The sequence below is a fragment of the Spermophilus citellus genome (assembly GCF_964194105.1).
Source record: "Spermophilus citellus genome assembly, chromosome: 13".
Classification (NCBI taxonomy): Eukaryota; Metazoa; Chordata; class Mammalia; order Rodentia; family Sciuridae; genus Spermophilus; species Spermophilus citellus.
The window spans coordinates 101,131,611-101,158,477 of record NC_138193.1 but is presented as its reverse complement, the minus strand read 5'-3'; the positions used below and the strand labels follow the sequence as shown (position 1 = coordinate 101,158,477).

Sequence of the window (26,867 nt, the reverse complement as noted above, 5' to 3'; positions counted from 1 at the left end):
CCTGTGTCACCAGACAGGCCCTGGAGCAGATGTCTGAACAGTGTTCCCTCCCCCGACTCCCAGCATAGGACGATACATGTACTAGGGGCTCAGGAGCAGCTCGCTGATTGGCTGAAGGTAGTCAGAGGGCCAGGAAAGAAAAAGGGTCGCCTGGCTGGCCTGCCTCTTCATCTCCAGCCAGAGTGTGTGCACATGTGTGCGTGTGTGTGCTGGGGAAAAGGACACTGTCCACTGGCTGAGGCACCCATGTGCGCTCTATCTCCTACATCACACATAGCATTTGTGGTCACAAGTCCCCTCCAACCACACGATTCACAGGAACCTCCGCAGAGCCAAGGGCAATCCTCTGACTTCACAGATGGTGAGGAAGGCCCAGGGAGGTGCAGTCATAGCACCAGGCACTTGGCTAGAAGGAGAGCCCAGGCCCTGGTGGCAGGAGGCCGGGTCCAGCAGCCTGGGCTACCAAGCTGTCTTGGGGGCAGCTCGCCAGGCCTTGGTATAAAGGCAGGGGGCACCCAGTGACAAGGGGGTAGTAGGCAAGGGTACCTGAGCCTAGCCCCGAAGATGTGGGTGCATGAAGAGTGAGCAGAGAGTTCAGTGGACTAAACAAAGGGGAATGAAAGGAATGGAAGGAGACAGGAACAGCAAACAGTGGAATGAACCTGACATGACTTCCCTGTGTTCATATATGAATCCACCACAGTGAATGACCATCATGTACACCCACAAGACTGGGGCCCTAATTAGAATAAGATATACTCCATGTTTGTAAAAATATGTCAAAGTTGACTCAACTGCCATGTATAAATAAAAAGAAAGAAAAAAAGAAAAAAGGTGAACAGAGAGCCAGATCCCTGGAACATACTGGGCCAAGGCCCTGTGGCCCCCCAAGCCTGTGAGTGAGTGACCTGGGAAGCTCAGGGTCTTCTCAGACTCCAGAAAAGAGGGAGGGAATGGCTGTCTCCACCAAGCCTAGAACAAGCCAAGGGGGTCCTTCTGACAACAGGAGACTTACCGCATAATGCCCAACGGATCCAATGCCTCCTCCTCTTCCTCCTCCTCTTCCAAGGACTTTTCTGCATCCTTAAGGGCCAGGATGGGTGGGCCCTCACCTGCCACTAGGTCCTGCTGCTTGAAGAAATCAAAAGCTTCCTCATCGTCCCTTGGCTGACTGGCTGTGTCATCTAGAACAGAGGAATCTCTGCTGGCGAGACCTCCAGTCCCTGGGGATCTGGTGCCTGTGGGAGAAAGCAGAACAGGAGCTTGAAGCCCACCCCAGAGCTAGAGATCACTGCACTCCCTCATGCCAGGATCTGAGGCCTGGGGCATCCCACAGCTCCCTGGAACCAAGTTCCGTCTGAACAGAATGACGGGTCTATGTGGATGGGAGGCAGCAATCATCTGGGGGGCAATCAGGGGCCTACTGCAGCTCTCCAGGGATGCCTGGCATGGTACAGTCACAGGGGGAGCTTCAGAGCAAGACCAAGGTGGTGGTTCCTGAATAGCCCAAAGCCTGTCAGCAGGGCAGGACTGGCTGAGCCCACATCCCCTGGGCTGGGGTACGTTCCACCAGCCAGTGTATAGCATAGTTCTAGAACCATCTTGCAGTGTGGGACATGGCAAGGGGCTCTGCCAATCCAACCAGAGAGGCTTCACAGAGCTGGAGCAATCAGACTATGACCTCGATGAGCACAAAGAGTGAGCATGTAGAAGATTCCAGAACAAACAGTATCACTCCATTACAATCTGATTTAGATCTCAAAGTGTGGCCCATAGACAGGTGTCCAGGATGAGGGACATTCAGAAAGGGAGAGCAAACATCCTGAAACATCCACTGCAAGTTGGCACCCGGCAGCATCTGCGGGTGGCATTTGTGAAAGTACACGTCTGCGAAGGCTGGGAATAAAAAAGCTAGTCCTCCCCTGCGGAGAGTCTGAGAAGCGTGGGTCTGACTACTTTGTTTGTATCTATCTAAATAGTGACTGAGTAGTTTATCTTTCAGAGCCTTCACTTTTTAAAATATCTCCCTGTAGGTAAAAAAAAAAAAAAAAAAAGAGTATTTTTTAATGCCTATATAGGAGTGGTGATGATCATATTGTATATTCTGCTCTTTTCTTTAGACATCCAAAAGCCCATGTCCCTTCAATTTCATGTAACAAGCATCTGACATGTGAATACACAAACCCCGTGAGACATTATTTTACAGAAGAGGAACCAGGCACGGCAGCAAGGGAATTGGACCACCTATCCTATCTCTCCATAAGAGGGGTGGGGACACCTGAACCTCTCCTCCAGCTGCAGTCACCCCTCATACAGGCCAGGCGAGAAGAAAGGATTTTGGCTTTGGAGCAAATGGAGCAGGCAAAACCCCAGACCCTTGAGCAGGGCACAGAAATAGAATAGAAACCTGGGTTCTGCGACCCTGTCTTGTCTGAGTCCTTCTGTGCACTTGCTGGTTTTGCTTCTGTCCCTGACCCTTATTTTTTAAAAATTGGTTTATTTACTGTCGACCTTTTTTTGAAAAATTCCCTTGTGTCCTATGGAATTAGGAGACGTACCGTAGTTAAGCCACTGACCTGAAGAGGGATAGTCAGGTAAGAGGCCAGCCCTCCCAGTGGGCCTGCCCTGTCCTCAGGGATCAGGGAACAATTCCTGCCTTCAGGCCATGGGGTGGGAGCTGACAGGGTGTGCTGGGGTGGGGTATCATCTTAGCCACCACTTCCTGTGTGGTTGGTAGGCTCTGTTCTAAGTACTGTATGTGTTAGCCCACTCAACACATGACCACTTGTCAGCTGGTCACCTCCCCACCTTACAGATAAGAAAACTAAAAGGAGAGCGAAGGGCTGGGGCACAGACTGACAGTGCTCAAGGTCTCCTTGCTGAAGGCAAGGGTGCTGGGTCACAAGCCTCTCTGTGGGGGCAGAGGCAAAGAGGTAGTGTCCCAAGGGTCCTGCTCACCAGCCTAGCTGTGGAAGCACAGTTTACCCTCTATGTCACAGTCCCTAGGCCTGGCTGGCAGGAGGTGGAGGGTGTATGTATAGGGGTGTTCAGGGAGGAGCTGGCCAGGAAGCCTTGGGGGGCGCACTAGGGGAAACACACAGTGTGAGCTCATCCGGCACCCTGGCGGTCAGTCCCTCAAGAGCTGGCTCTCTTGTTCACCATTCAGTGAGATGTCAGTGAGGTCTACCCGCCTCAACAGCCTGGTCAAAGCTTCCAGGCTGGGGAGGGCAGCTGGGGACTGGTTCCTGCTCCGCCCAGGCAGCAAGGCCAGGTTCTGGGCCAGGGGGACTTCAGGAATGTTGGACAGAGCCTTAGGTACCTAAGAACTCTAGCAGCTCTGGGCTGCCTGCCAGCTGGGCATCCTTCGAGACGCAGCGCAGAATGTCATTGAACATGGCTGTCCTTTCCCGGATGTCAGATTCCCCAACAAATAGCACCTTTCTGGGCAGTGGTGGCAGGTTAGCCTCTGGATAACGACTGCTCAGTTTCTGGTAAAAATCCTCAATTTCACTGTACTTTTTGGAGACCTGGAATGAGAGGAGCATGAAGTTTCATGAGTGAAGAGCAGGAGGGGAGAGGTCTTCTTGCCCCCAAACCAGAGTCCCAAAAGGAGCGCGCCTGAGTACGCCTGGGGCAGGCCTGCCTGTCGCTCTCCCACAGCTTCCCCACCTCAGGCTCTGGTCCCTTAAGAAAATCCTAGAGGCCCAAAGGAAAGCTGCAGCCATGGTGGGATTCCAGGTACTGCAGCAGGTCTAAGTAAAGACAATTGATACAGGGACCCTTCCCCGGCCTGCAAGAGACCACTGCCTCCGCCTCATCCTGGGCTTTCTGTTGCATTAGCTGGTGATCTCAGCAGCTGGAAGACTGTCCGGTAATCTCCCAGAAACACCATGAGTCACCTTTTCTCAGCACAGATCTCTTGTTGGCTGTCTCTTGTACGTCAGCAGCAGCCTTCCCTTCCAGCAGGGCCAATCCTAAGCCACAGTGGAACCAGGCACTGCTGAAACAGGTTCTCGGCACCGCCATCAGGACCTCTCAGCTTGCCAGGACCTGAGTGAAGCTCTTGCTGAAGGTGGTCCCAAGTGCCATCTGAGTCCCTGAGGGTGGTGCTCAGCGTCCTGCAGGGCTCCAGGTTGACCACCTCTTCTTCCTCCTCAGCCTCTCCCTATTACTCCCAGGCAGCTTAATCATCTACTCATTCAATTATCAAGCTCTTGCTGTGTGTTTGCTCCACATGGAATATTCCAGCTGGCTCAGGTCTCATACGGGTGAACCGTTGCAGCATAGAGGGTGTGGTGCCATTGTTGTAGTCTGTACAGTCAAGTGTGAGCTACGAGAAAAGTCACCTGTCCTATGCCACAGCCTCTACCAACAGCCCCCACATTGCTGGATTCCTCAGTGCTTCCCAGAGGCTGGGACTGTCTCCCTGATGAGCCTGTAGCATGTGCACCCCTAGCCTTGGCCTGTCCCCTTAGCACTCTCTGGAACATGCTGGCAAGCAAGGGACAGGGACAATCCCATTCACTTGGGCTCAGGAGGTCTGGTGGTCCCCTGCACTGGATATGTCTGGGTCACTCAGCATCCTAGTTTTAAGATTCTAAATACCAGAGATGGCTGGGGGTTTCAGAACCTCCCAAGTGGGGAGTCACCTGGGATAGGTGTCAGCAGCTGTTAGTACAAAAATCTGGTTCTAGAGCTTTCCTGAGAATATCCTCTCAAAGAGTGACTGGCCCTGACCCACATTGTTTGGAGGAATTGGTGACTCCAGACAAGAAGGCAGAGAAGGCAGCAGTGGGGGCCGAGCGCCCCCTGCTGGCCCGAGTCCTCCATGTGGGCTGGGCCCACGGACCCACCAATCTAGAGAGCATGAGAGGATGGGAGTTCTAAGGATGAGCTCCCAGACCATCAAAGGCCCATAGCCATCAGTGACCTGCCCCAACCACAAAAGGAGAACAAGGGAGAGGAACTGAGAGCAGAGGGAGCTGAGACGAGAACTCATGTACGTGATGCACCCCGTGCACAGGCCATCACCGGGCAGATGGTAACAGAGCCCACGGCCCCTGAACCTGTGCACATGCCCGCACCATGCTTACACACAGGGGTTTGCCAACCCTTGAACATCCTACCAGTCCTGAAGGCTGGTTTTACTTCATGGTTAGCAATTAAACATATCTATACTTTAAAAAAAAAATGTGTCTTTTTAGGGAGTAGATGCTGAATGCTCATTAATTCTTTTATCTAAATCATGTAGCTCCAGAGAGATTTCAGGTTTGGGGCATGCAATTTTGGGCTACACCCCACCCCAGATCATCCCACAGGGAGGAAAGGAGTTCTGCTTTGCTTCTGCAGGTACTTCAAAATGTCTGAGAAGTACCTGCCAATGTGCTCTGGGACCATGCAGGGTATGAGCATCACTGGACAAAGTAGCACTGGTGTGGCATGTGGAATTGTTACAGACATCTTCACATACGCCCTGCATGTGAGGTGGGCCCGCAGCACAGGACAGAGCACAATGACCTGGTGCCTCTCAAGGGTTCCCACAGTGCAGCTGCTCCCTCCTGTCCAGCAACACAATCTCAAAATGTTCTCTCTTTCTGCTTTTGTCCCTGAAGATATGGGTGTGTTGAACCCCATCCTGAATAAAGCGTGATTACCAGGAGCTGAAAACAGCCCTGCAGAGCAGAGTCACTCTTGGAACAATGCAGACATAACCAGCAGTTCACATTCTACCTGGGTTCTCACCAAGAGTGGGTCTAAGCAGCAGTCACACGAAAAACAGCACTGCTATTTTAGGCTCTTCTCATGATGTTACTGAATGTTCCTTGAAGAAAGATTGTGCCATATATTTCTCTTAGAATTTGGTCTTTATAAATAGGTCTTCAAAGCTATAAAATTCGTTGTTTCCCTTTTTTCCTTGGCTGCCAGGAGATTCAGAACCAACTTGTGAGCAAGTCTGCAGCAGGTTGCTTCTCTCTGGACTGCAGGGCTCTAGCTCATTTTACCCTGTCCTAAAATCCTGTAGCCTATCTTTCCTGGTTGCCAGGTCCAGACCCTTTTTATAAGAGACCAAAGGGTAAAGAATAAACAAATGAACATGTGAATTCACCCCTTCTTGAAACTTTCTTCCCTTAGCTCTGATGACCCCACCAGAGTCTTTCAGTTTTGACTGTAGACTTTTCCCTCTCCTTGACTCTCCCTGACCTGTGGGGGTCCCCAGGATCTCTTCCTCAGCCTTTCTCTGCACCTTCCACTTCTCCTGTTCTCCATGCAACTTCATCTACTCCCAGACTTTTAACCTCACCTCCAAGTGGATGAATCTAAAACCTGCATCTTAGGCCCAACGATGGCCCAAGCTTGCGCTTCCTGTACCATCCAGGGAAGGAGCCTGGGTCTGTGCAGACAAAGCAGGACTGAAACCCTCCCCACCCCACTCCCCACTCTCACAGCCCCCCATGTCTCCCACCACTCTGTCCTCACAGTGATGCCCACACACGTGCAAGTTTGTCTCCCTAGACTGTGCACTTTTGATTCACCCTTGTGCCCACCTGTGACATAGCCTGGCACTCCAGCTCCAGAGCAAGAATTGGATGGAGAAGTGCCCACACCCCGATTCTACTTGCACCCTGGTGTTTCTGCCCATCTTGACTCTAGGTACCCTTGGAACATTCTGGCTATGGTCCCCTGCTTACCAAGAACTGGACAACATCCTCAGGCCTGTGCTTGGCTGATTTGAATGCAGCCAGCCGAGTCACCACCAAGATCTGGTACTCCACATGGCCGGACATCATCTTGCCCCGCACCTCCTGGTGCTGGGGCACGGTCAGGTCAAGGCCCGTGTGGACATTCTGGACTTGCCTACCAAAGGAAAAGAAGGCAAGCCAAGTTCAGTTTAAGTTAGCTACTTCTTCACCACTGAAATGCAGGCAGACCTGGCAATGGCCGGGGGGCCTGGGGGCCTGGCTGCTCCGCTGGCCACCTTCTGCAGTCACTGCTCCAGGCCACCTGCCATGCCACATACCAACTCCTCACACAGTCTGCTTCCCAGGACCAGGCCTGGTCCTGCCTCTGGTATAGACATTTGTTCCTAGCAGGAAACAGGGAAGGATTAGGCTCACAGAAAATCATGAAGAGTTAAGCATCTGACACACTCAGCATGTGCTGAACTTGAACAGATGGCATCCTGGAGCTCTGTGCAGACCAGGGAAGGAGCCTGGGTCTGTGAACCTGGACAGACTCATACCTCTTCCATCAGTGAGAAGGCAGGGGGGTGGCTACCATGCCTACCGAGCTGGGGAATGAGAGTGATGCTAAAGATGGCCAGTGAGGCACTGACCAGGCCAACCTCCACAGCTGGACAGCCAGGATCTCCCACTGGAGGCTGAGAAGGAACTAGCTAAACTACAGCTCTTGGAGAGTTTTCAATGGTATTGGGACACCAGGGTCTGTTTGGGAGCAAAGAAGCCACGAGGGTTCTCTCAAAGGGAGAACAGACATGAGGACATTCCTCATCCTGCAGACCTGTGTCACAGACCTGTGTAGACAAACGCACCCCACACAAACACCTCTGGCAGGTACACTCTTGCTGTGCACCAGGCAGGCCCTTCAGAATGTAGGCTGCGGCTCCAGGCCTGGACTGGTTTCTGGAGCTTAAACTGCTTGGTCTTGCCCTTCACTTCTGGAATTACTCCCCAGTCCATCAAACATCCATCCCCTGGGACTCGTTCCAAATGGATTCCTTGCGTCCCCACAGGGTAAACATGTTGGCCTTTTCACCAACACGAGGTAGCCATCAACAACTGGGAGACCAACTGTGATATGCTGCTCGTAGTGTGTGCATACCCAGTGACCATACCGATGGGCACACATGAAGAACACACTCATGTGCTGTGCACACGGATAAGCACAAGTCCCTCCTGAAGGCCCAGCTGACCTGACTCCGGGGAGGTGTCAAAGTGCAGTGAAGGCAGAGGGATGCTCTGAGAAAAACTGGCCACCAATCAGCCCTCTCCTTCTTTTGCCAGTGGTCAAATCACGGTGTCCTCTGCCTGACGCTGAGCAGACTATGTGTGCTCGTGGCATCTCTCTGCTACTGTCACAGGACAGGAAGGAAAGGAGACTGGAGGCTAAGGTGAGTGGGACAACAGCAGCGAGACCCCCAGCAGGTGAACTGTGCTAAGTCACTTCCACCTCCCATGGCCCCACAGTAGTGTGACTGCTCAAATACACCTTCAAGACAGGGAAATGGGAACCAAGGGAGGGGCGTGTGAGCTCTTGGTGGGTCCAGGCAGGGCCAGGGTTCAATCCTGAGAGTCGTACTAGAGCCTCCGTGGCCTCTTGGGGCATAATGAAGAAATGAGGCACCATTTCCTTAGGATCATGATGAAAAGGAAGCACAGGTGGATGGGAGGGACAAAGGGGAGGGTCTCACAGCTAGAAAGAAGACTGGAGGGGACCTCAGGACAAATCTCATCTCCCCTCCCTGCCCTCTAGTCCCCCAAATGCCAGAATCTCCCGTGGGCTGGGCTCCCTGGAAGTGTCCCAGGTCTGAGAGCACCAGGATGCCTGGCCCTCACTGGCTGAGCTTCCCACTCCACTGCTGGAATCCCTTCGCCCCAGGCCTCGGCTCCCCTGCCTTCTCACCTAGGGCTGACCTGGCCTAGAAAAAGACCATGTTTCCAGTTTTCTAGTTGTCTGACTCCTTTGCCCCGGTGCCCTGGAAGCTCAACGTGATTGGCACAAACATACTGCCTAGTCCTGCTTGAAACTCATGGCCACTAACTTCAAGCTGCAGCAGTGGCTCTGGTAATCCTACCTCACCTTATATGTAAGTTCTCAAAGTGTGGTTCCTGGACCAGCATCGGCATCACCTGAGAACTCGTGAGATAGGCATGTACAGGTTGCTGACTCAGGAGCCTGGGATGGGCCGGAGATCTTCCCTTGTTGAGAGCCTGATGCACCTGGGCGTAATTCACTCACTCTCCATTCCTATGCCCCAAGGAAAACTTTCTTTATATAGACCAGGCAGGAAATATTTCAGGCTTTTTAGGCCCCTTGATCTCAGCTGTAGTTGTTCAACTCTGCCTTTGGAGCATGAAAGTAGCTATAGACCACACCTTCACAAAGAGAATGTGTTCTCATAGAACCCTAAGTCACAAAAGCAAGTGTGAGCAGGACATGGCCCACAGACATAATGTGCCCCCCTGCATCCTAGACCAAGCTGCTCAAATTGGAATATGCCTGTAAGGCCCCTGGCGATGGTCTTAACATGCCAATTCTGAGTCCAAGCCCCTAGGGTGAACTCCAGCTGATGCTAATGCTGCTCTGTGCTGCTGCTCCAGGGACCAGCCCTTGAATAGCAAGACATTACGCCTAAATCCTCCTTCTGAGCAAACCCCCAACACCCACTACCCCCTGATGACGCTTGCTGTTTCCTACTACACTGAGGAAATGAAGCAATCAGAAGACCCACCACTGGGCCTGCTCCCTCTTGGGGCAATGGCCAACCTGGCAGCTCCTCCTAAGACAGGCCTCTCCACGGGCTGTGGACCTGGCCCACACCTACTCAGGAATGCGGCTTCTGCACTTGGCCCTCTTTTCTGCACCACAATGCTCTCTCCTTATGGGATCATCTGCTTGGCAGGCAGCCATACTCTTGCTTCCCCTATAACAAAAGTTGTCCTTTGACCCCGCTTTATTCTCCCTCCAGCTCTCTCTCCCCTTTCCAGCCAAACTCAAGAGAGTGACTTATATTCCCTCTCCTGTTTACCTTGAACCAATTCCAACAGAAATGTTGTCCTCATGATGTCCACCTGAACTGCCCTTGCCCACATCACTTGTGACCTCAGTGCTGTTATATTTGAAGGTGAGTTCTCACTTCAACTGGATGGTTCCACAGTGCCCTCCTTAGACCTCCTTCTTCCCAAGGTACCCTCCCAAGGCGATGTGACTAGGTTCAAGGCTTTAAATACCATTCAGAGCAATGACATCCAATTCCTTTCTACAATCCAAACTCTCCTTTCAAGGCCATCCTCCTTCCAACCACCTTCCTGACATCTTCACTTGACTGTCAACAAGCTCCTCAAAATTAACCTGCCAGGCAAGTGCTGATTCCCTCTACCCCTAAACCTGCCCCTGAGGTCTTCCCATCCAGTAAACAGCAACCTCATTCTCTCGGCATCTGAGGACAAAAGGTTTGCAGCTGGTCTTGCCTCCTCATTCTTGTCCTCCTCACACCACACACTGAATCATCAGCAAACCTGAAACAATCTCCTCGACACATCCAGAATCTACACGTCTCCACCCCAACATGCTGGACCAACCCAGCACCTGCTCTCCATGCATTCTTGGGGAAACTGCAGCGGATGCTAATGCTGTTCTGCAGCTGCCCACTGAAGGCTCTGCAGACCACATCAGCACAGCAGCCATGGGATCCCTGTGAACCAGGTCAGCTCACACTTGCATCCTATCAAGCTCAGAGTGAAGTCCCTGGCCTTTCCACCCACCTGTTCATCACATCACCTGCTCCCTGCACTCCAGCCACACTGGCCTCACAAGACTGGCTCCTCCGTCCTCTCTGCCTGAGTACCCACTTTGTCAAGATTTCTTTCCTATAGCTCTTTCACTCCGAGAGCCTAGCTGAGACCTACCCAGCTGTGTCTATCAGAAAGATGGCATTTGACCACACCAAATAAAAGAGCATTCATTCCTATCGCTGTCTACCCCATCATTTTATTTCCCTTCCCAGGCACGTCTCATCGCTGCCATATTCTGTATCTGCCTGTGGTTCACCTGCCCCCACTAAAGAACCATGGGCAGGACCTTGTTCTGTTCACCACTGTATCCTAGAATCTGGACAGGTCCCCGACACAGGACAGGCCCCCAGCACCTACTGGCTGAATTAATGCAAGGATGCACGTGGAGATGGTGGTGGGGGGAAGCTGGGCTGGGAACATGAGCTGCCCCCAAGGGAAAGGCCACCTTCATTGCTGGACTAAGGCATTTGGACATATTCTGCAGGCAAGTTCTTTGGGCCTGCCGGTACCTGCTGGAAGGAGGGAATGAGCAGGATTCTCCATCAGCAGCACCTCATGCCTGTTAACACACCATGTGTGTGGGGAGTGGAGAGTAGGCAGTGAGGAAAGCTCCCTTCCCAAGTACCCAGCCCCAAAGTCACACTCTATAAGTCTACACAGTGCAACTCAAGGAATCTGCTGATGTGCTCTTACCTGTTTCTCCAATTTGCAGAAAAGGAAACTGAGACTCAGAAAGAGGAGACTTTCTAGGCAATAGGGCAACCTCTTCTGCCAACCTAGATGCAACCTGCAGCCTCACTACCAAGCAGAGACCAACGGGTTCCAACCCCAAGGCTCACAGAAAGAATTCTATTCTTTTCAGACTTGAAGTCACGGGTAGCTTGGGTTACAGCTGGAATGTTAACGTTTGGATTGGGCCACACATTCATGTACATGACAAACTGCTCTCTTAGCCCAAGATTTTGTGTTACAGCACAGGTGTGGTATATATGAAAATCCCCAAGTGCATCACTGCGGCTCTTTAAAGGGGGGAAAGAGTAAAACCACGTTCCTCCCAGTCTTTCCAGGATCTATCCTGGCGGGTCCTCTAGGTCTGACCCAGGGTGGACTCATCAGAGGCCTCTGTTGCAACTTCACCCTGAGCTCCCTCCTTGGCAGCTGCTCCTAGTCTCTTCCACCGGGTTAGAGCGTTCCATGGCAACCGGCACGCACAGCTGTCCCAGCACCTGCCACCTGGTGCGGGTCTGTCCAGTAGGGCCCGGTGTCCAAGCCCAACCTGGCCCGCAGGGAGCGCCGGAAAGTGGGGAACTCGATCTTCAGGCCCCAAAGAAAAGAACCCAAGTGGGAAGAAAAGGGGAGCTCCTCTGGGGAGCCTGCACGGACCGGCAGGGCGCCGGCCTTCCTCTGGGTCTTGGGTGAATTCTTTACCCACTGGGTGCCTCAGTTTCCTCATCTGCAAAAAGGAGACACTCGATAGCACGCCACCTCTCACGCGCGGCGGCTGGGCCTGCAGGAACCGCCCGGGGCGCCGCGGTGGCGGCCTGCGCCTGCCCCTCCGCCCCGCGCACCCGGCTGGGCTCTGCGGGAGGCGCGGGACGGAGTCTGGCTCACCTGGAGGTGACGAGCACCGCCGGGGACTGCATGACTGCGGCGGCTGCGGGCGGGCGGGCGCGCGATCACGCGATCCGGCGGCGCCGACGTCGCTGCGTCCCCGCTCCGCGCTCCCGGCGCCGCGCCGCCTCTCCGCTGCCCCCTGGCGGCCGTGGCCAAGTTCGGTGGAGCCTCCGTGGCCCGGGGCCCGAAGCGATCTACCCTGCGACTCTGACTCCCGGGTCCTGCAACCACCTAGAAACACTTATCCCAGGGCCTGGCGTGGTGACATTTGATCGGTGCATTGTGTGGCGCTAATGCTTAGCCCCTGAAGAGACGGGACTGCTGTTTCTACTGCTGGCCCCTCTTTTTCCCTCCTGGTGTTAGGTATTCATTGAACCAGTCAACAGAAATCTACTGGGCTGGGACGTCCCGCTGTGGAGACCCGGGGCGGGGGGGGGGAGGGGGACGACTGCAGAGCCAACACCACGGTGGGTGTGTCACAGGCCTGCTGCCTCTTCCCTTTCCCTCCCTGTCCTGGAGGCGCTCTTCCTCCTACTGCCGGCTCACACCCTGTACCCACAGGCACTCTGTCGCACTGAGGAGCTTCAGAGAGACACTGTCTGGGGGTTAGCGGAGCCTGGGGAACCCGTAGCCTGACTCTCATGGCTGCCTTTAGGTCCCCAGCTGGGGGCCGGGGCAATGGGGTACCAGGAACAGTTTTCCTCAGAAGGTGGCTTAGGTGGCCTGCAGAAGGGAACAGACATACTGGGGTAGATTCACCTCTCCTGAGAAGCAGAAGTCCTGTTACCTGCCAAAGTGGCCCAGGAAGAGAATGGCTAATTCTGGAAGCAGGCTCAGGGGTAAAGTGCAAACCGAGGCCCTTATCCTGTTGCAGGTACAAAAGTCACAGAAGCTGGGGTTTAGCCATTCCAGAATTCACCATCGGGTGTCCTTGACCTAGCTGACAGACCACTACCATCCTGTCAACATCAATGTTATCTGTACTTTAGTAAAGAAATCCCACAGTAAAACATTTTGAAAAAATGACTTTTCCCAGTGTGTCTTTTGAATAAGGGTTCAAATGCCTTACTGTTTTTTTTTTTCCCCAGATTTGTTAACAGACAAGATAGCAATAATGGAGAGAAGGATGGTCAAGTAAATAAGAGTTCTGAGGGGGACCGGTGAGGCTGCAGGGAAGAGGCTAGAGGCTGGGGAGCCACAGCCTGCTGTCTGCTCATTGGCCTGTCTGCAAGGTAGTTTCGTGGCAGCGAATTGCCTCCATGTCTTATTTAAAATGACACACCCTCTTTTAGAGGAAGGGAGCTTGGGGCTTGGTAGAAAACAGCCTGGGCTTAGCATTCTGGGAATCTGGGTGTGGTGCCCACAGTGCAGCAATCACCACTGCATGTTTACCCAAGACACATGATGTGCTGGGGACTGAGAATCTGCAGTGAATAAGACACATTTTCTGGCTTCACAGGGCTTCTTTGCCTTCTTTCCTTGGGAAGGAAAAGGATCAGAAAAGGCTTTCTAAAGGAGCAAAATCCAAGAAGAAATAAAAATGGCAGGGCTTGTGTAGGGTTATCTACAAAGCCCTAGAGATAAGAAAGAATGTGTTAGGGAATGAGCAGAGGCGGCAAGAAGAGGCTGGGGCCTGGAGAGCCTGGTGCACCAGGTTTGAGGCTCTGCATGGATCCCGAGGCCAACACAAAGCCATCTGAGGGTGGCAGACATAGGAGTAGTCTGGCCAGCTAAGCTAAGGGTGGTGACTTGGAGCATGTTATGCTCAAGGTGAGAAGATAAGAAGAGCTGTAGAACAATCCAGACTGAAGATAGTGATGGCATGAGCTAGGGTGAGGGCTGCTCAGGAGGAGAAGAGGGGACAGGTTCTGGAGAAACCTAGAAGATGGAGTTGGTCAAGACCAGAAAATTAAATGGATAGGAGCCAGAGGAGTAGAGATGCACTATGGTTTGCTTCCTGGGAATGGCTGGACAGTGGTGTCATTCTCTGGGCAGGGCACTTGCCCAAGGAACATAATTATGGTAGATGATGAGTCTGTTTTGGACAAGTGGTGTTTGAGGGTCTGGCAATGTGGAAGTGATTGAGTTTATGGGTATAGGCCTCAGGAGGCAGAGCAGGGCTGGAGGTTCTGATGTGGGGGTCCTGGGTAGAAAGGAGTCTGGGGTTGGGATGAGCCCACTTAGTGAGAATCCATAAAGAGAAAGTTCAGAAGGGTCTAGGAAAGCAGAGGTAGAGACTGCAAAGGAGGGGACTCCCCATGGATGTGCAGCTGGTAGCATGTCCATCATCAATGCCTTGTGAATAAAGGAGGGGACTCACCCCTGGTCTGGTCTGAGTTTGCCAAGTGTGCAGGACGGGGGCCTACGCACACTGGTGCCTGCCAAGAATACAAGTCTTCCCATGAAAGTGACCCCATCCCTGATAGCAATCCCATTTTCTGCCTCCGTGGGTCCTGCCTGTCCCTGAGTGGCTCCAGTCCATAATTGTCTACAATGCATGGAATGTGGGCTCTAAATCTGATATTTTCTGCTTCCTGCTTGACTCGAGAAGGCCCTTCCATGGCTGCAGTTGTGATAACACAAACCACATTGCAAAAGATTTCCTCTTCCTCTCTTTCCCACTGCCCTGGGAGGAATGCTCCCCACTTGTCTCCACCAGGGGAAGTCACTGGCCTCAGAGTCAGTGTGGTCAGTAGAGATAACCACAGTAGTGGTGATCTGAACTCTGGCCATGCCAAGCACTGACATTGTCCTTGTTTAACGTGTGGTGGGTCTTCTTGGAGTCTGCTGATTTATTTCTGTTCCCTAATGTGATGCTTGAGAGGTTCTAGGGATCTAAGCACCTCCACACGGACCAGTGCCACCACCCTGCCTGTCACTCAGCCGTTACTCATGCCAGGCCTGGGGGCTGCAGAAAGAATTAGAGGCTTATCTAGGGGCGCTCTTAGATGACTCAGGGACAGTTGGAGATTTCAACAGAGAAGCAGACCCAGGGGACTGTGGGTGCCCTATGAAGATGGAGGGCACATAGTAACCTAGGTTTGGAGTACACGTGGAATTCTTCCAGCAGGCGGTAGTGTTAAATGCCAGTCATGAAAAGTGGGTGTTCTCTCTTTGAACCTTGGTTTTCTTCTTAAAGATTTGGGTACAACAGAAACTTTTAATTCATATCATTGCTGCAAATTAAGTGAGATCCAATGTGATTGAAATGAGGTGAAGTACGTGGCAGGCAGTGTCGATCAGCTATGCAAAAGCTACCTATAGTTGGCCTCCTTCCTCTTGCTTTTATAGCCGTAGATGCTGGAAAGGTAAAACACATTCCCTTTGTGATTAGAAAAGGCCATCTGATACATCTCCGGTATGTACGTAGAAGTCCCTGTGGAAGGTTTATCTTGCTAGGAGAAAACTCTTTGTCCCTTTCCTCTCTTCTCCCTGGAAAGAGGATTAATGCTGGATACAAAGCAGCCATCTTGGGAGCATGAGGCACAAACATGAGTTTGGAGTTTACACATTGAGGATAGAAGAGCCTAGAACCTGATGGCATATGAACTAGCATATCAGACCTGGACTCTTTCTCTAGACTTCTTACATGAGTATCTAAACACTCTAAGCAGGATTTCCTGTAGTGGATTCCTTGTTGATACAGTTGTGAAGTACTTTTATAACACCTGGCATAAAAACTGCTTCCTGTGGGGTAGGGATGATTGAGGAGGAGGAAGAGAAGAGATAAAGTGTGTTATAGGCAGTGGTGCAAAACCAGGTGTCTTGAGAGAGACAGAACATTTTGGGGACCTGGGGAGGAGGCCTACAGGGGGTCACTGGGAGAGCAAGTGGCAGAGGCCATCAGAAGCCTGTGATGGAAGGGCCTTCTGTGCTATGCAAAAATTTAATGGACTCACAGAACAAAGGGAAAAGCATGTTTCAGGAGGCGGACCGGGGCGTGATTAGCAACGGCAAATGCTCAGTCCATCAAGGAAGGTAAGAAGGTACCGAAGGAAATGCAGTTGGGTCGTAGTTAGAGTGGTCAGACAGACTTTATTCTGGACTATTGCATGAGAGACGGGGACCATAATACAGAACTGAACTCCACTCCTCATACAGCATGGGGGAGGAGTTATAGCCAACTAACAGGGTGGGAGCAGTGGATGGAAAATACCAAGAAACATCAGAAGTTCAGGGGATCCTGATTAAACCAAATTGACAGGATTCTTGCTGAAAACCAGCTGGGTGACGAGACATGACTTAGCAGGAACCTGGTTAGATGTGGAAAGTGGAGGTTCTTGCTAAACTCTCTTAACAGGGATCTTGCTAAAACTGGGTGTTATGGTTTGGACGGTAGGTGCTCCCCCACCCCCCACCCCCCAAATCTCCTGTGCTAATGCAGGAATGTTCAGGGTGAAATGACTAGATCATGAGAGCTGTGACCTAATCAGTGGACTATCCATTGGTGGATTAATAATTTGAAAGGACTGCTGTAGAGGAGGGCAAGGGTCGGCAGATGGGCTGTGCCTAGAGGATGTGGGTCACTGGAGCCGCGTCCCCTCCCTTCCCCTCTACTTCCTGGCCATTTTGAACAGAGCAGCTTCCCTCTGCCAGGGCCCTCCACCATGATGTTCCGCCTCAGATCGGCTCCAGAGCCATGGAGTCAGCAGACCATGGAACGAAACTCTGAAATTGTGAGCCCAAATAAAGTCTGTCTCCTCTACGTTGTTCTTGTCAGGTATTTTGGTCATAGTGACAAAAACCTAACACACACGTTGGGTTTTACAAAGAAGTACACAGATGGGCATAGGAGGTGGTTCTGGGTCCTAACTAAAGGCTGGTTAAGCTAAGAACCTTTATCAGAGAGAAGAGTCTCCTCTGGCCTGGAGGAGGTTGGAGTCCCTGTGGGTCAGGAGGAGACTGGAAAGGAGAGGGGAACACGGGAGCCAGGCACCCACTTCCACAAGCTGCACTCGGAGCCCAGGAGATAAACAGAGGCTTTGAAATGATAGAGGAAGAATCCATGCTCATGGTCGAAAATCTAGAAACTAGTTAGAGAGATAGATCACCTCTCAATGGCCATTAACATTCTGTCGTTACTTCCATCCTGACAGTTTTTCTCTGCCTGTACGTATGATGTATCTCTTCTTTTAAAGAATAATGAATCTTAGTGGATATGCTATTTTATAACTTCTTTTTAAATTTATTAACCTGTGAATGTCTTTCCATGTTCAATTACCTCCCAGACCATAATTTTATGGGTGCGGATACCATGATGGATTTACATAGTCCTTAAACAACATGTACACGAGGAGAAGGCTGCACATGTGTGCAGAGAGGAGCAGGGTGGCCTCTGAGATGCTGGGAGGAAGGCTTGGGGTACAAGTGCCGTTTGGAAGCCTGTTTTGTCAATCTTTGCACATCGTTAATGTTGAGTAGCACAAGGTCTGGGGAGGGGGAGACAAGAGACACGGGACACAGAGCTTCATTTCTTTGCATAGTAAAGTCCAAAATTTGGGGTTGACTGCTGCTAACTGCAGAGCTCAGGGAGAGGGGTGTGGCGGGAAGACAGACACCAGCGGCGGGAAGACTGAGGATCTCAATTCCTACTCTGCTCTGTAGTGCTCTCTCCCCCAGAGTGCTGGCTGGCACCTCTGGCCTGCAATGACCTGCTGTGACATAAAGAAGGAAATGGTGTCCAGTGTGGGGTGCAGCATGCCCAGAGCCCCACAGTCCCCGGAAGTGACAAAGTCAGCAGGGATCAGCACAGGCTCAGGACTTCTCAGGAATCATGCGTGGGCAGAGCCCTCAGCCCTGTAGTTCGGCGGCTGTGGAAGCTGCTCGGCTGTTTTCTACATACTTCCCCCCATGCTTCAGCAGCTCGGGTTCATTTCTAGAATCCTGTAAAAGGTGGTCAGTGAAAAATGATCTGTTGTTTTACAAGTACATTTATATCTTCACAAGTGAGGCTGAACATGTTTCCACCTGTTTGGTGGTCTTGTATTTTTTCTTTGTGATTCTCCTGATTTCCTTTGTATATTAAAAAAAAAATCGCCCATTTGCCTTTTTCTTGTTGATTTGTAAGAATGCTTTGCCTATGAAAGGTACTAACCTTTTGGGATAGATGCTATTTCATTTGTCTTTTCCCTCCCTTCAGTTTTCATCTTGAAAAGGTTCCAAACTCACAGAAAGCCCAAAGAGTTATCAGGAGACATCATTTTTATCTCACAGGTGGGGTCTCTGCTGAGAGTGGCCACAGGAAGTAGGTTAGGCAGCCCTTGGGGGTTGGGGACAAAGCAGCACTGGGCAGAACAATCACAGCAGAGGCAGCAGCCCACCACAGGGGCAGCTCTTGGGCTGGGGTGGCCCTTCTAGCTGGGTCTGAATTGGAACAAGGGTCAGCCTCTCAGCCCCCACATCACCAGTCACCACATGGGCTACTCTAGGAGGGCCTGCCTGGGGTTAGACAGCTAACCTCTGCTTTTGGAGGACTGAGTAGAACTGCAGGCCCTAAGTCCCTGGAGGTGGGGGCATCAGCACTTTGGTCCTGGAGCATCTCTTCCCTGGAGCCAGGAGCTGGGTTGCATACCACACGCACCCTGCACAGTCCTGCCCTGTCTGCTTTACCCCCACCCATCCAGTTTCTGCATTTTTTTTTTCCTGAAACATTGAAGAGTTAGTTGTAGACATGACACTTTGTTCTGAACACTTCAGCATGTACCTCCTTGGGAAAAGAGCATCTGCCTGCATAATCAACAAAAATGCCCATACTCTGAAAGGTGACATGGATACACTCTATCTAATGCTCACTAATACTGCACTTTCCCCAGCTGAACCAACAGTGTCTTTTATTTGTAATTCCATCCCCTCCCTTTTCACCCCTAATCAAAAATTTAATTGGAAGTTCTGCTTTTTACTTCATTATCATGTCCCTTTAGTCCTCTTTATTTTAATTCTGTTCCCCAGGCATTTTCATCTTTGATCACACTGACATCTCTGAAGAGTCCAAGTCTTCCGAGTGTGGACATTACCCTTGGTAGTTTTGATAATGAAATTATACTTAGAACTAAGTATTCCTTACCCAGTCTCAATAAATATTCACATATTTCCTTCAAATCTGCTCATCATAGTTTCATTTTCTGGGGTCATTTGATTCACTAGAAATTAAGTTTTGCTTAAAGTCATAAGGGTAAATGTTTTCCCTAAATAGTTAATCAAGTACACAGCATCATTCATCACTAACTTTTATTGAACAATTTGTTCTTTTCCTTCATGATGTTGTCACCAGTATTTCATTCTAAATACTTTCAACCATTTTTATGGGCTTCTGGATTTTCTATTCTTTTCTAGAATCTGTCATTTCTGTTTCATTTGTGTCGGGAAGAATGAGTTTAGTCTTAATTTTATCCTGAAAATGAAGACCTCCAAGAAGCATTTATTGTCTTACCATGTAAAACATGAGTCAAAGAACAAGGAAGAGAGGGATTCCTGAGGACATTTACGCACCACAGACACAGTGACTGGTGGACAGACAAGCCCCTTAGAGTGGCTTACCTTTGGTGCGGATGACTGAGAATCTGTCTCTTCCCCACCTTCTACTCTGCCCGGGCTGTGTTGGGCATCCTGCATCAGGGTATCTTTCCTCACCAGGCATGAAAATTTAAATCAATCTTATAGCAGGAAACAGTCATCCACTGTGAGGTTGTATCATAGTTTATTTTGTCCTTAGTGTATTAAATGCCATTTTGGTCATTTACCATTTTTGCTATTACCCCCAGTTTTTGAAAATCCTTATATATTTAAAATTCTTGACTTACTCAAGTAGATCTATAAATTGAATTAAATTTCTATAAGTGAAATTTCCAGGTCGAAGGATTTCCTTTTCTCAAACACTGATGCTGTCAAACTGCTGCACGTGTCTATGAATTTATGCTCCTGGTATAGAGAAGTGCCCATCTTCCCATCCACTCATCAATAAATAGGTCTTTTCTTTTTCAGTTTTGCCAACTTAAGAGGTAAACAAAGTGCTACCTCATAGTTCTTTTAGCATGCAGTTTACTGATAACTTCTTGGGTTTTGATTCTATTTCCCAGGGGTTTTATTAATTTCCAGATTTGTGTCCATGGCCATCAAGAGAGACATTTGGATTAGAGGCCTATAGCTCTTTATCCTAGACAGTAATGGAGTCTGGGAGGACAGAACCCTTAGGGTTGGGTCTGCTGACTAGGAAATTGCCAGAATTGTCATGTCCTGGGGTGAAGTCACAAGTCAGCACCCCCATCCTCTGCAAGGCAGCCTCAGAGACCACCTTCTATAGGCAAACTGTATGGATGACTTTGCCATGTGGGCCCAAAGACTTGAGACCGCCTGCCCAACTCGACTAGATCCAATAAGCCCTGTGATGCTCCTCTTCATACTCTGTTGCAGAACCCAAGAGACCTTTTGGTCCCAGTTGGTTGTGAGGTCTCATCCTGGATTTTCTGGTCCCTCCAACCGTGCTCCTGGCCTTGGCCTGTCAGACCCTATTTCCCCAGGCTGAAGATAGGTTGTCCCCTTAATCATTGTGCATCTAGAATAGAAACCCTGATATCTTTCCCTGGCCAAGGTCAATGGACTGGACATTCCAAAGTATTGCATACTCTGCTTTTATTCTTAAATTTAAAAAAAATCATGTGTGTCCATAAAGGTCTCCAAGAGACTTTAATGAAAACACAACTCCAGACTATTGAAAATATTGGTATTCATGATGGGCAAGTCCACAGAGGGGAGATGCCATAAAGACAGTGGCCATCAGAGGAGACCAGATGGGCAGATTATTAACTAGTCTTCTAATTATTAAACCAGGATTTACCCAGATAACAATAAAAGTCACCATTAAATGAGCTATTACATGTTTAGAGACTGAATTTCCTGTATTATTTGGCACACTCAATAAGCAGGCATTCCTGTTCTCACTCACAGATGTGAAGATGGGAGACACAGGTTAATTAGCTCCATCAAGATCACAAGCTAGTGCACAGCAAGGTGGTGCAGAAGCCCAGACTTCACCATGACCCCATGTAGTAGTCTTTTTCCTGACTTCGACACAGACATGTGGTTACCTCACTTCCCAGGATGCCTTGCAGCACCAGGTAGGCTTGATCACTGCAGAGTCCAGAGTGGGAGGCACTGGTAGAAACCAATCCAAGATCAGGGTTTTAGTAATCTCAGAGGCAGGGGGTTCGGCCACACAGTGATGCTGTTATGATCTGTGACCAGCAGGTGGCAGTGTCTGCCAGCCTGCTACCATATGTCCCTAAACCAAAGGCTCTGAGATGTCCCATGAAAGGCTCATGGGAAAGAATCTACCCTTCTCTTTTCTCTGTTGCCCTCCGTCCCCTTTACCCCCTTCCCATACCCAGTGGCCTGGGGGACAGGGCAGGCCACGCCCAGTGGCCTGGGGCCAGGGCTACACTGACCCTGGTGTGGATGCCAGAGCTGTTGCTGGGGGTAACCTGAGCAGTAGTAGCTATGAGTTGAGCATGAGAAATTCTTGGATCTTTCAGAAGCCCGGCCCTAGGAGCTGAGGCCCAGGCTGCTGGAATCTCATCTCTGTTGCTGCAGGTCTTTCTGGGGGAGATGTTTACAGCTTATCTCAGGACTGAGGACACTCTCATCTCAGCACTAAGGGGAGGCCAGCATCTCCAGATGCTGGGAAGGCAGGAAGATGCCTCTGTGGGTGATTGTTACCATTTTCCCTCTCTTACCCTCCCAGGAGACCTATCCCAGGGCCCTGGGTCCTCCCCTGCAACCCTCTCTCCAGCTGAGTCAGAAAGTTCAGAGGCTATGATGGGTCCAGACAGAGGACACATTCCTGGTCCCATCCTCACACTCTCTCCACCTTTTACTGGCAGGTTCTCAGTGAACATCTGATTGTTAGCCTCACGGTCCACATGGGGTCTAAAGCCAGGAAGGGTGAGGGACATGCCTTGGACAGAGTTTGAATTAAGATCTCTTGACTTTCCAGAGCATCATTTTTTATGTTCCAAGTTATTGCATGGCTGCAAGGGCACAAGCACCCCCAAGAGTGGACAGGGCAGAGGCTGACCCTCGTCATGCCTCATCTGTGGGAAACCCTGCACAGAAACCCTCTGGGGAGCAAGAAAGCAAAGGCCCAGCTCACAGCAGGGACCCTGATCCTAGATGGTTGTGATGCCAGATGACAGGCTGTTGGTCACTTTTCTTCATCAGGACTAAGCATCTTCATGTAGACAATGTGAGCTGCAGAATAGGTCAACTCTGAGGGACCTCTGCCTTTCTTGTCATCATACATAAGTTCCAGGTGAATGGGTGAGGCAGGACACCCTGTGCAAGGCAGAGCAGACTGCAGCTCGGGCTGCTCCCATACCCAAAGGTCACAGCGGATGGGGCTCTAACCGGCAGGATCCAAGACTAACCTCCCAAGTGGCATCAACTGTCGAGACATATGACTAACCAGTCAGGGTCACACTAGGTGAACTGGGCACAAAATTATGACACACACACAGAGAAATACCTTTTTTTTTGGGGGGGGGGGTTCTGTGATGGCCCTTCTGACCCAGCTCCCACAAAGGAGGCAAGGCAGACAAGAAAGATAGGGAACATGCCTCAAACCCGGGTTTTATTAATGGAGGAGCTAATCCAGGGAACATTCTATCCAAAAAAAAGGGCAAAAGGGTAGGATTACAACAAACAGGTGGGTGTAATTCAACCCCCTGGGGTGACGCCCACTCCCAGAGCTGCACCTTTCTGATCCCAGTGGAGGTAGGGTCCACTTGCGTTGCAGCATGCAATAGCAGTCCTGGACCTCTTTACTCAGGACTTAAAGGTGTGTGCATAGCCCCTGTTCAGGGCGCCTCCGATGCTGTGTAACTCTCCAGAGCAAAGATGCCTCTGAGAGATGTGACTCTTGCAGGTGCAGCCTAAGAACGGCCTCACATTCAGTGCTAGTCTTTTGATATGCAAAACAGCCTGCGTGGATATTTGTTATGATTCAGACACTTCGTGGAAAGTTGATCTAAACAACCCAAAAGATTCTTTCCCATCCTGGGATTCACACTGAACCAGGGACTTGGTGTTCAAAGAAAACCAACAGCTCCTGCAGGGAAAGGATGAGCAGTGAAGTGCTCCGAGGGAAGGACATGGGACCAGAGGTGCTCTGCACCTCAGTTAAGAAACCACACGCCAACCAGGTTGCTTTCCCTGGTCTGTTCTAGAGCCAATCTCACCTCTCCTCTCTGAAGGAGACCACTGGAGGCTGGGGTCTGTGGTTGGGGCTGCCTAAGGCAGATGAAGATCAACAGAACTTTCAGTCCCTGTGGGCTCCCCATCTTCTATGAACTCTGCACCTGCCATCTGCCTTTGGGCCACATTAACTCCTCTCCAGCAACTGCTGGGACAACCCAGAAAATGAGGATTTTCCCTTCCTAGAGTGCTTAGCATCAAGGAAACAACAACAACAACAACAAAAACCCAAAACAGACTGTTTTCCATGGCAGGTGTCATGAGCTCCCAGCTGACAGCAGTGGCAGAAAGGAGTCCCTTGGGGATACTTTCATAATCTTACCTGAACCAGAGAGTTCCTTTCTCTAAGAATCTTCTAGAGAGCCAGACATGGAAGGCAGGAACACTCGATCCACGGAGCTTGAGGGAAATGGTCAGCAGACCAAAGCTCTTCACAATCCTTTCCCATCAAAACAAAGAAAGTCCAGGGTTGGGCAGACTCCAGGCTCTGCCACTCACCAGATGACTGTGGACAAGGTGTTGAGCTTCTTGGTGACTCTTTCTCTATGAGATGGAAATGAGAATGCCTACCACACAGGATAGAGCAGCTGTGACAATGAAATAACAGGAGGTATATAAAACAATGGGCAGATAACAAAGAGCTGGTATCATTACTTAAGCAGGAGAAAAGGAAGCCAGGTATGGCCCAAATCTATGTCTCCCTCCTCTCTGGGCGCAGCTCCAGTGTGCTGCTCTCTGTTGATCAAAAACCTCCCCGGCCCTGGTTTCCCATCAAGTTACTTGGAACCACTTGACAGGATCTTCTACATTGGTGTGCTGCTCTCAGTCTCCTTGCCACCCTAAACTTCCATGAATTTGTCCTGTGCGTTGATGAATTCACAACACATGGAGTACCTGGTAATAAGAAGGAATGAATGGAGGGATGGGTGGATGAATGAATGGTTGATTTCCCTCAAGGTATGGCTCAAGAAACACAGGTGGGAGAGATTAAGTCTTGCTCCACACACAGCTGGTGGACTGGTTCCAGCAGCATCCACCGCCCATCTGTAGTCTGCTCCAAAGGTTTCCAGTGCATGGAACATGCTTCTTTCTCAGCCAGTCTCCCCTGGCTCTCAGAACAGCCTGGGGGTGGGGAACAAGGCTACTGAGCCTCTTCTGTGGCAGCCTGTTATCCCTAACCACACAAACTTTAAATTTTACAGATAAGGAAATTCAGCCTGAAAGAAGCTAAGTGGCCTGCTTCTACAGAGTACAGAAAGGGATGCCAACCCACCCCTATTTCCTGAGTACCAAAGTGAGCTCAGGGTAGGGTATCTTGTAATCAACAAGCATTTGTCACCCACTATGCCAAGATTGTGCCAGGACCCCCAATTTTCTCCTTTCTACAGCTGAGGAAATTGAAGCCAAGAACAAGGTGAGGGTCTTGCTGTTTAGAGAACAAAGCCAGATTTGGAACCAGGATTCACTGACCCCAGCTCAGAGCTTTGAGGATGTTTGCTCAAATAATAGTGGAGTTGATATGTATGATACTCAAAACCTCAATAGTAGCAGAAAGCAAGTGGAGAATCCAGCATTGGCCTTAGCAGCAAGACACCCTGCAGGTGTGTGTGTGTGTGTGTGTGTGTGTGTGTGAGAGAGAGAGAGAGAGAGAGAGAGAGAGAGAGAGAGAGAGAAAAGAATGGATTCTGCCAAAGAGTCTATGTGGGTTCCTGCACTGCTACATTCTACTGGCACTAAGAAAGGGACACCCATAAATACCTGTTGCCTACTCTCCAAGCTCAGTCCCAAGGGCATGGTGGACCTGGTGATCCCCACACCCACACCCATATTCTTAGATATTCACTTTTCAGCAGAAGGAAAACCTTCAAGTCCATTATGCTGATCTTGGCCAGAGGTCCTCCCTTCCCTGGGACCCTTTCACGCTAATATCAGGCATTTCTCTTCCTCCCATCAGATCAGCCTTGGGGTCTGCAACTATTGACTCTCCAAGTCCCAAACTGAGTGCTGAGTAGTTCAGAGGCCCAGGTTGAGCCGGTGGTACTGTGTCTCTGGCATGGTCTGGATGGCAGTGCCTGAAGAATTCCCTGTCGATGCAAAGGAACTCTGGAGTCTGGACAGCAGTTGGCCCAGGAGATGCCCTGGCTGGGTCTCTTCCATGGGGCAGAGTGGATGGCAGCCAGGCAAGCGTGGGATCCACGCTGCTTTTGCTGAGAAAGAGTCTTGATTACCCAGAGTTATTATGACGCACCACCCTGATCTAATTTCAAGTTCAGTAGCAATAACAATTTTTTTTAAATTTATTTTTATGTGGTGCTGAGGATCGAACCCAGTGCCTTGCACGTGCTAGGCCAGCGTTCTACCACTGAGCCAAAACCCCAGCCCAGTAGCAATAGTAATTTTAAAGGAAAAGGACCTTTTTGGGGGGATCTGTCCCGCCAAGGCCCTCTAGTCCACAATTCATCCAGCTGGACATCCCTGAACTGAGTATTCACCGCGGTGACCTCCCTTCTCTGTGCCTCCCCTCTTCAGGACCCAAGTGTCCTGCCACTCACACGAGTGAGCACTGGGTTTGGCCGTCACTAGGCACCCTCTCCACCCACCCCGGCTGCGTGCCATAGCAGCAGCAGGGAAATGAAGGTTCGGAGCACCACCCCAGTGCTCTGCGCTGCCTGCCCTCCCGGCTTCTGGCCGCGAGAGAACATACCCTTATAGAGTCTCCATTCCGGTCAGACCCTGAAGAAATGTGGCCGCCGGCTCCCCAGAAGGCGGGAGGAAGGTTGCCACTTGGAAGACTCCTTGCATAAGTCCCCGCATCACCGCCCCTCTCCCCGATGCCCCCGTAATTCCCTAAGTCCTGTAAGAGCTTGGCTCCCGCGTTAGCGCAAATTCAGTTCCCAAGATATTCCTTTCCGACGGTGCATGCCCATCTCATCTGTCTTTCTGGACTGTCCTAGTCACTCGCCTTCTCCTCCTCTCCTATAGGTAGGTCCCTTCCCTTGCCCTGGCCTCCGGCTCCGATTGTTGGGGCTATGGCAGGGTAGGGGGCAACTGAACCGGGGATCCAAAAGGAGCCTTTGCGGCTGCCCTGGGCGCCCTTGTGGCCTTTCTGTGAGCCTTGGCTACAGGGTTCGGCGCAAACTGGACGGGAGGGGCCGAACCCTTCCGCGGCCCCACCTCTGGCGTCCCGGGCACTCGCGGCTCACGGAATAGGAGTGGGGAGGGGGCGGGTGTTTCTCCGCGGAGAAGTGGGGAAGAATCTGGGACAGTTCGCGCCACGCCCATAGCCTGGAACCTAGGAGCGTGCGTTTGTCCGGGGCGCAGCACCCGCCGGGCAGAGTGGGGTCGTCTTGCAGTGGGGAGGAGAGGCGGGGCCCTGGGTAGTGGCGGGAGCCTGGGGCCGGTAACACTCATTTGGCGAGGGTGGTAGAGAAGCGCTGCGGTTGCGGGAGGTGGCTCCTGCCCTGGATCCACAATAGG

The 26,867-nt window shown here is 51.0% G+C and overlaps 1 protein-coding gene across 1 annotated transcript in view; it reads right to left on the bottom strand.

The window, feature by feature from the left end:
- HS1BP3 (HCLS1 binding protein 3) overlaps window positions 1-12,274 on the bottom strand; it is a 33,142-nt gene extending 20,868 nt beyond the window's left edge. Inside the window, exons 1-4 of the mRNA XM_081264356.1 lie at window positions 12,144-12,274; window positions 6,690-6,855; window positions 3,320-3,527; window positions 1,016-1,238 (exon numbers count right to left, since the gene is read on the bottom strand). Coding sequence (XP_081120482.1) covers window positions 1,016-1,238; window positions 3,320-3,527; window positions 6,690-6,855; window positions 12,144-12,175 — 629 coding nt within the window. The 5' untranslated portion in view covers window positions 12,176-12,274. The remainder of the gene's footprint in view (window positions 1-1,015; window positions 1,239-3,319; window positions 3,528-6,689; window positions 6,856-12,143) is intronic.
- Window positions 12,275-26,867: the final 14,593 nt, after the last annotated feature.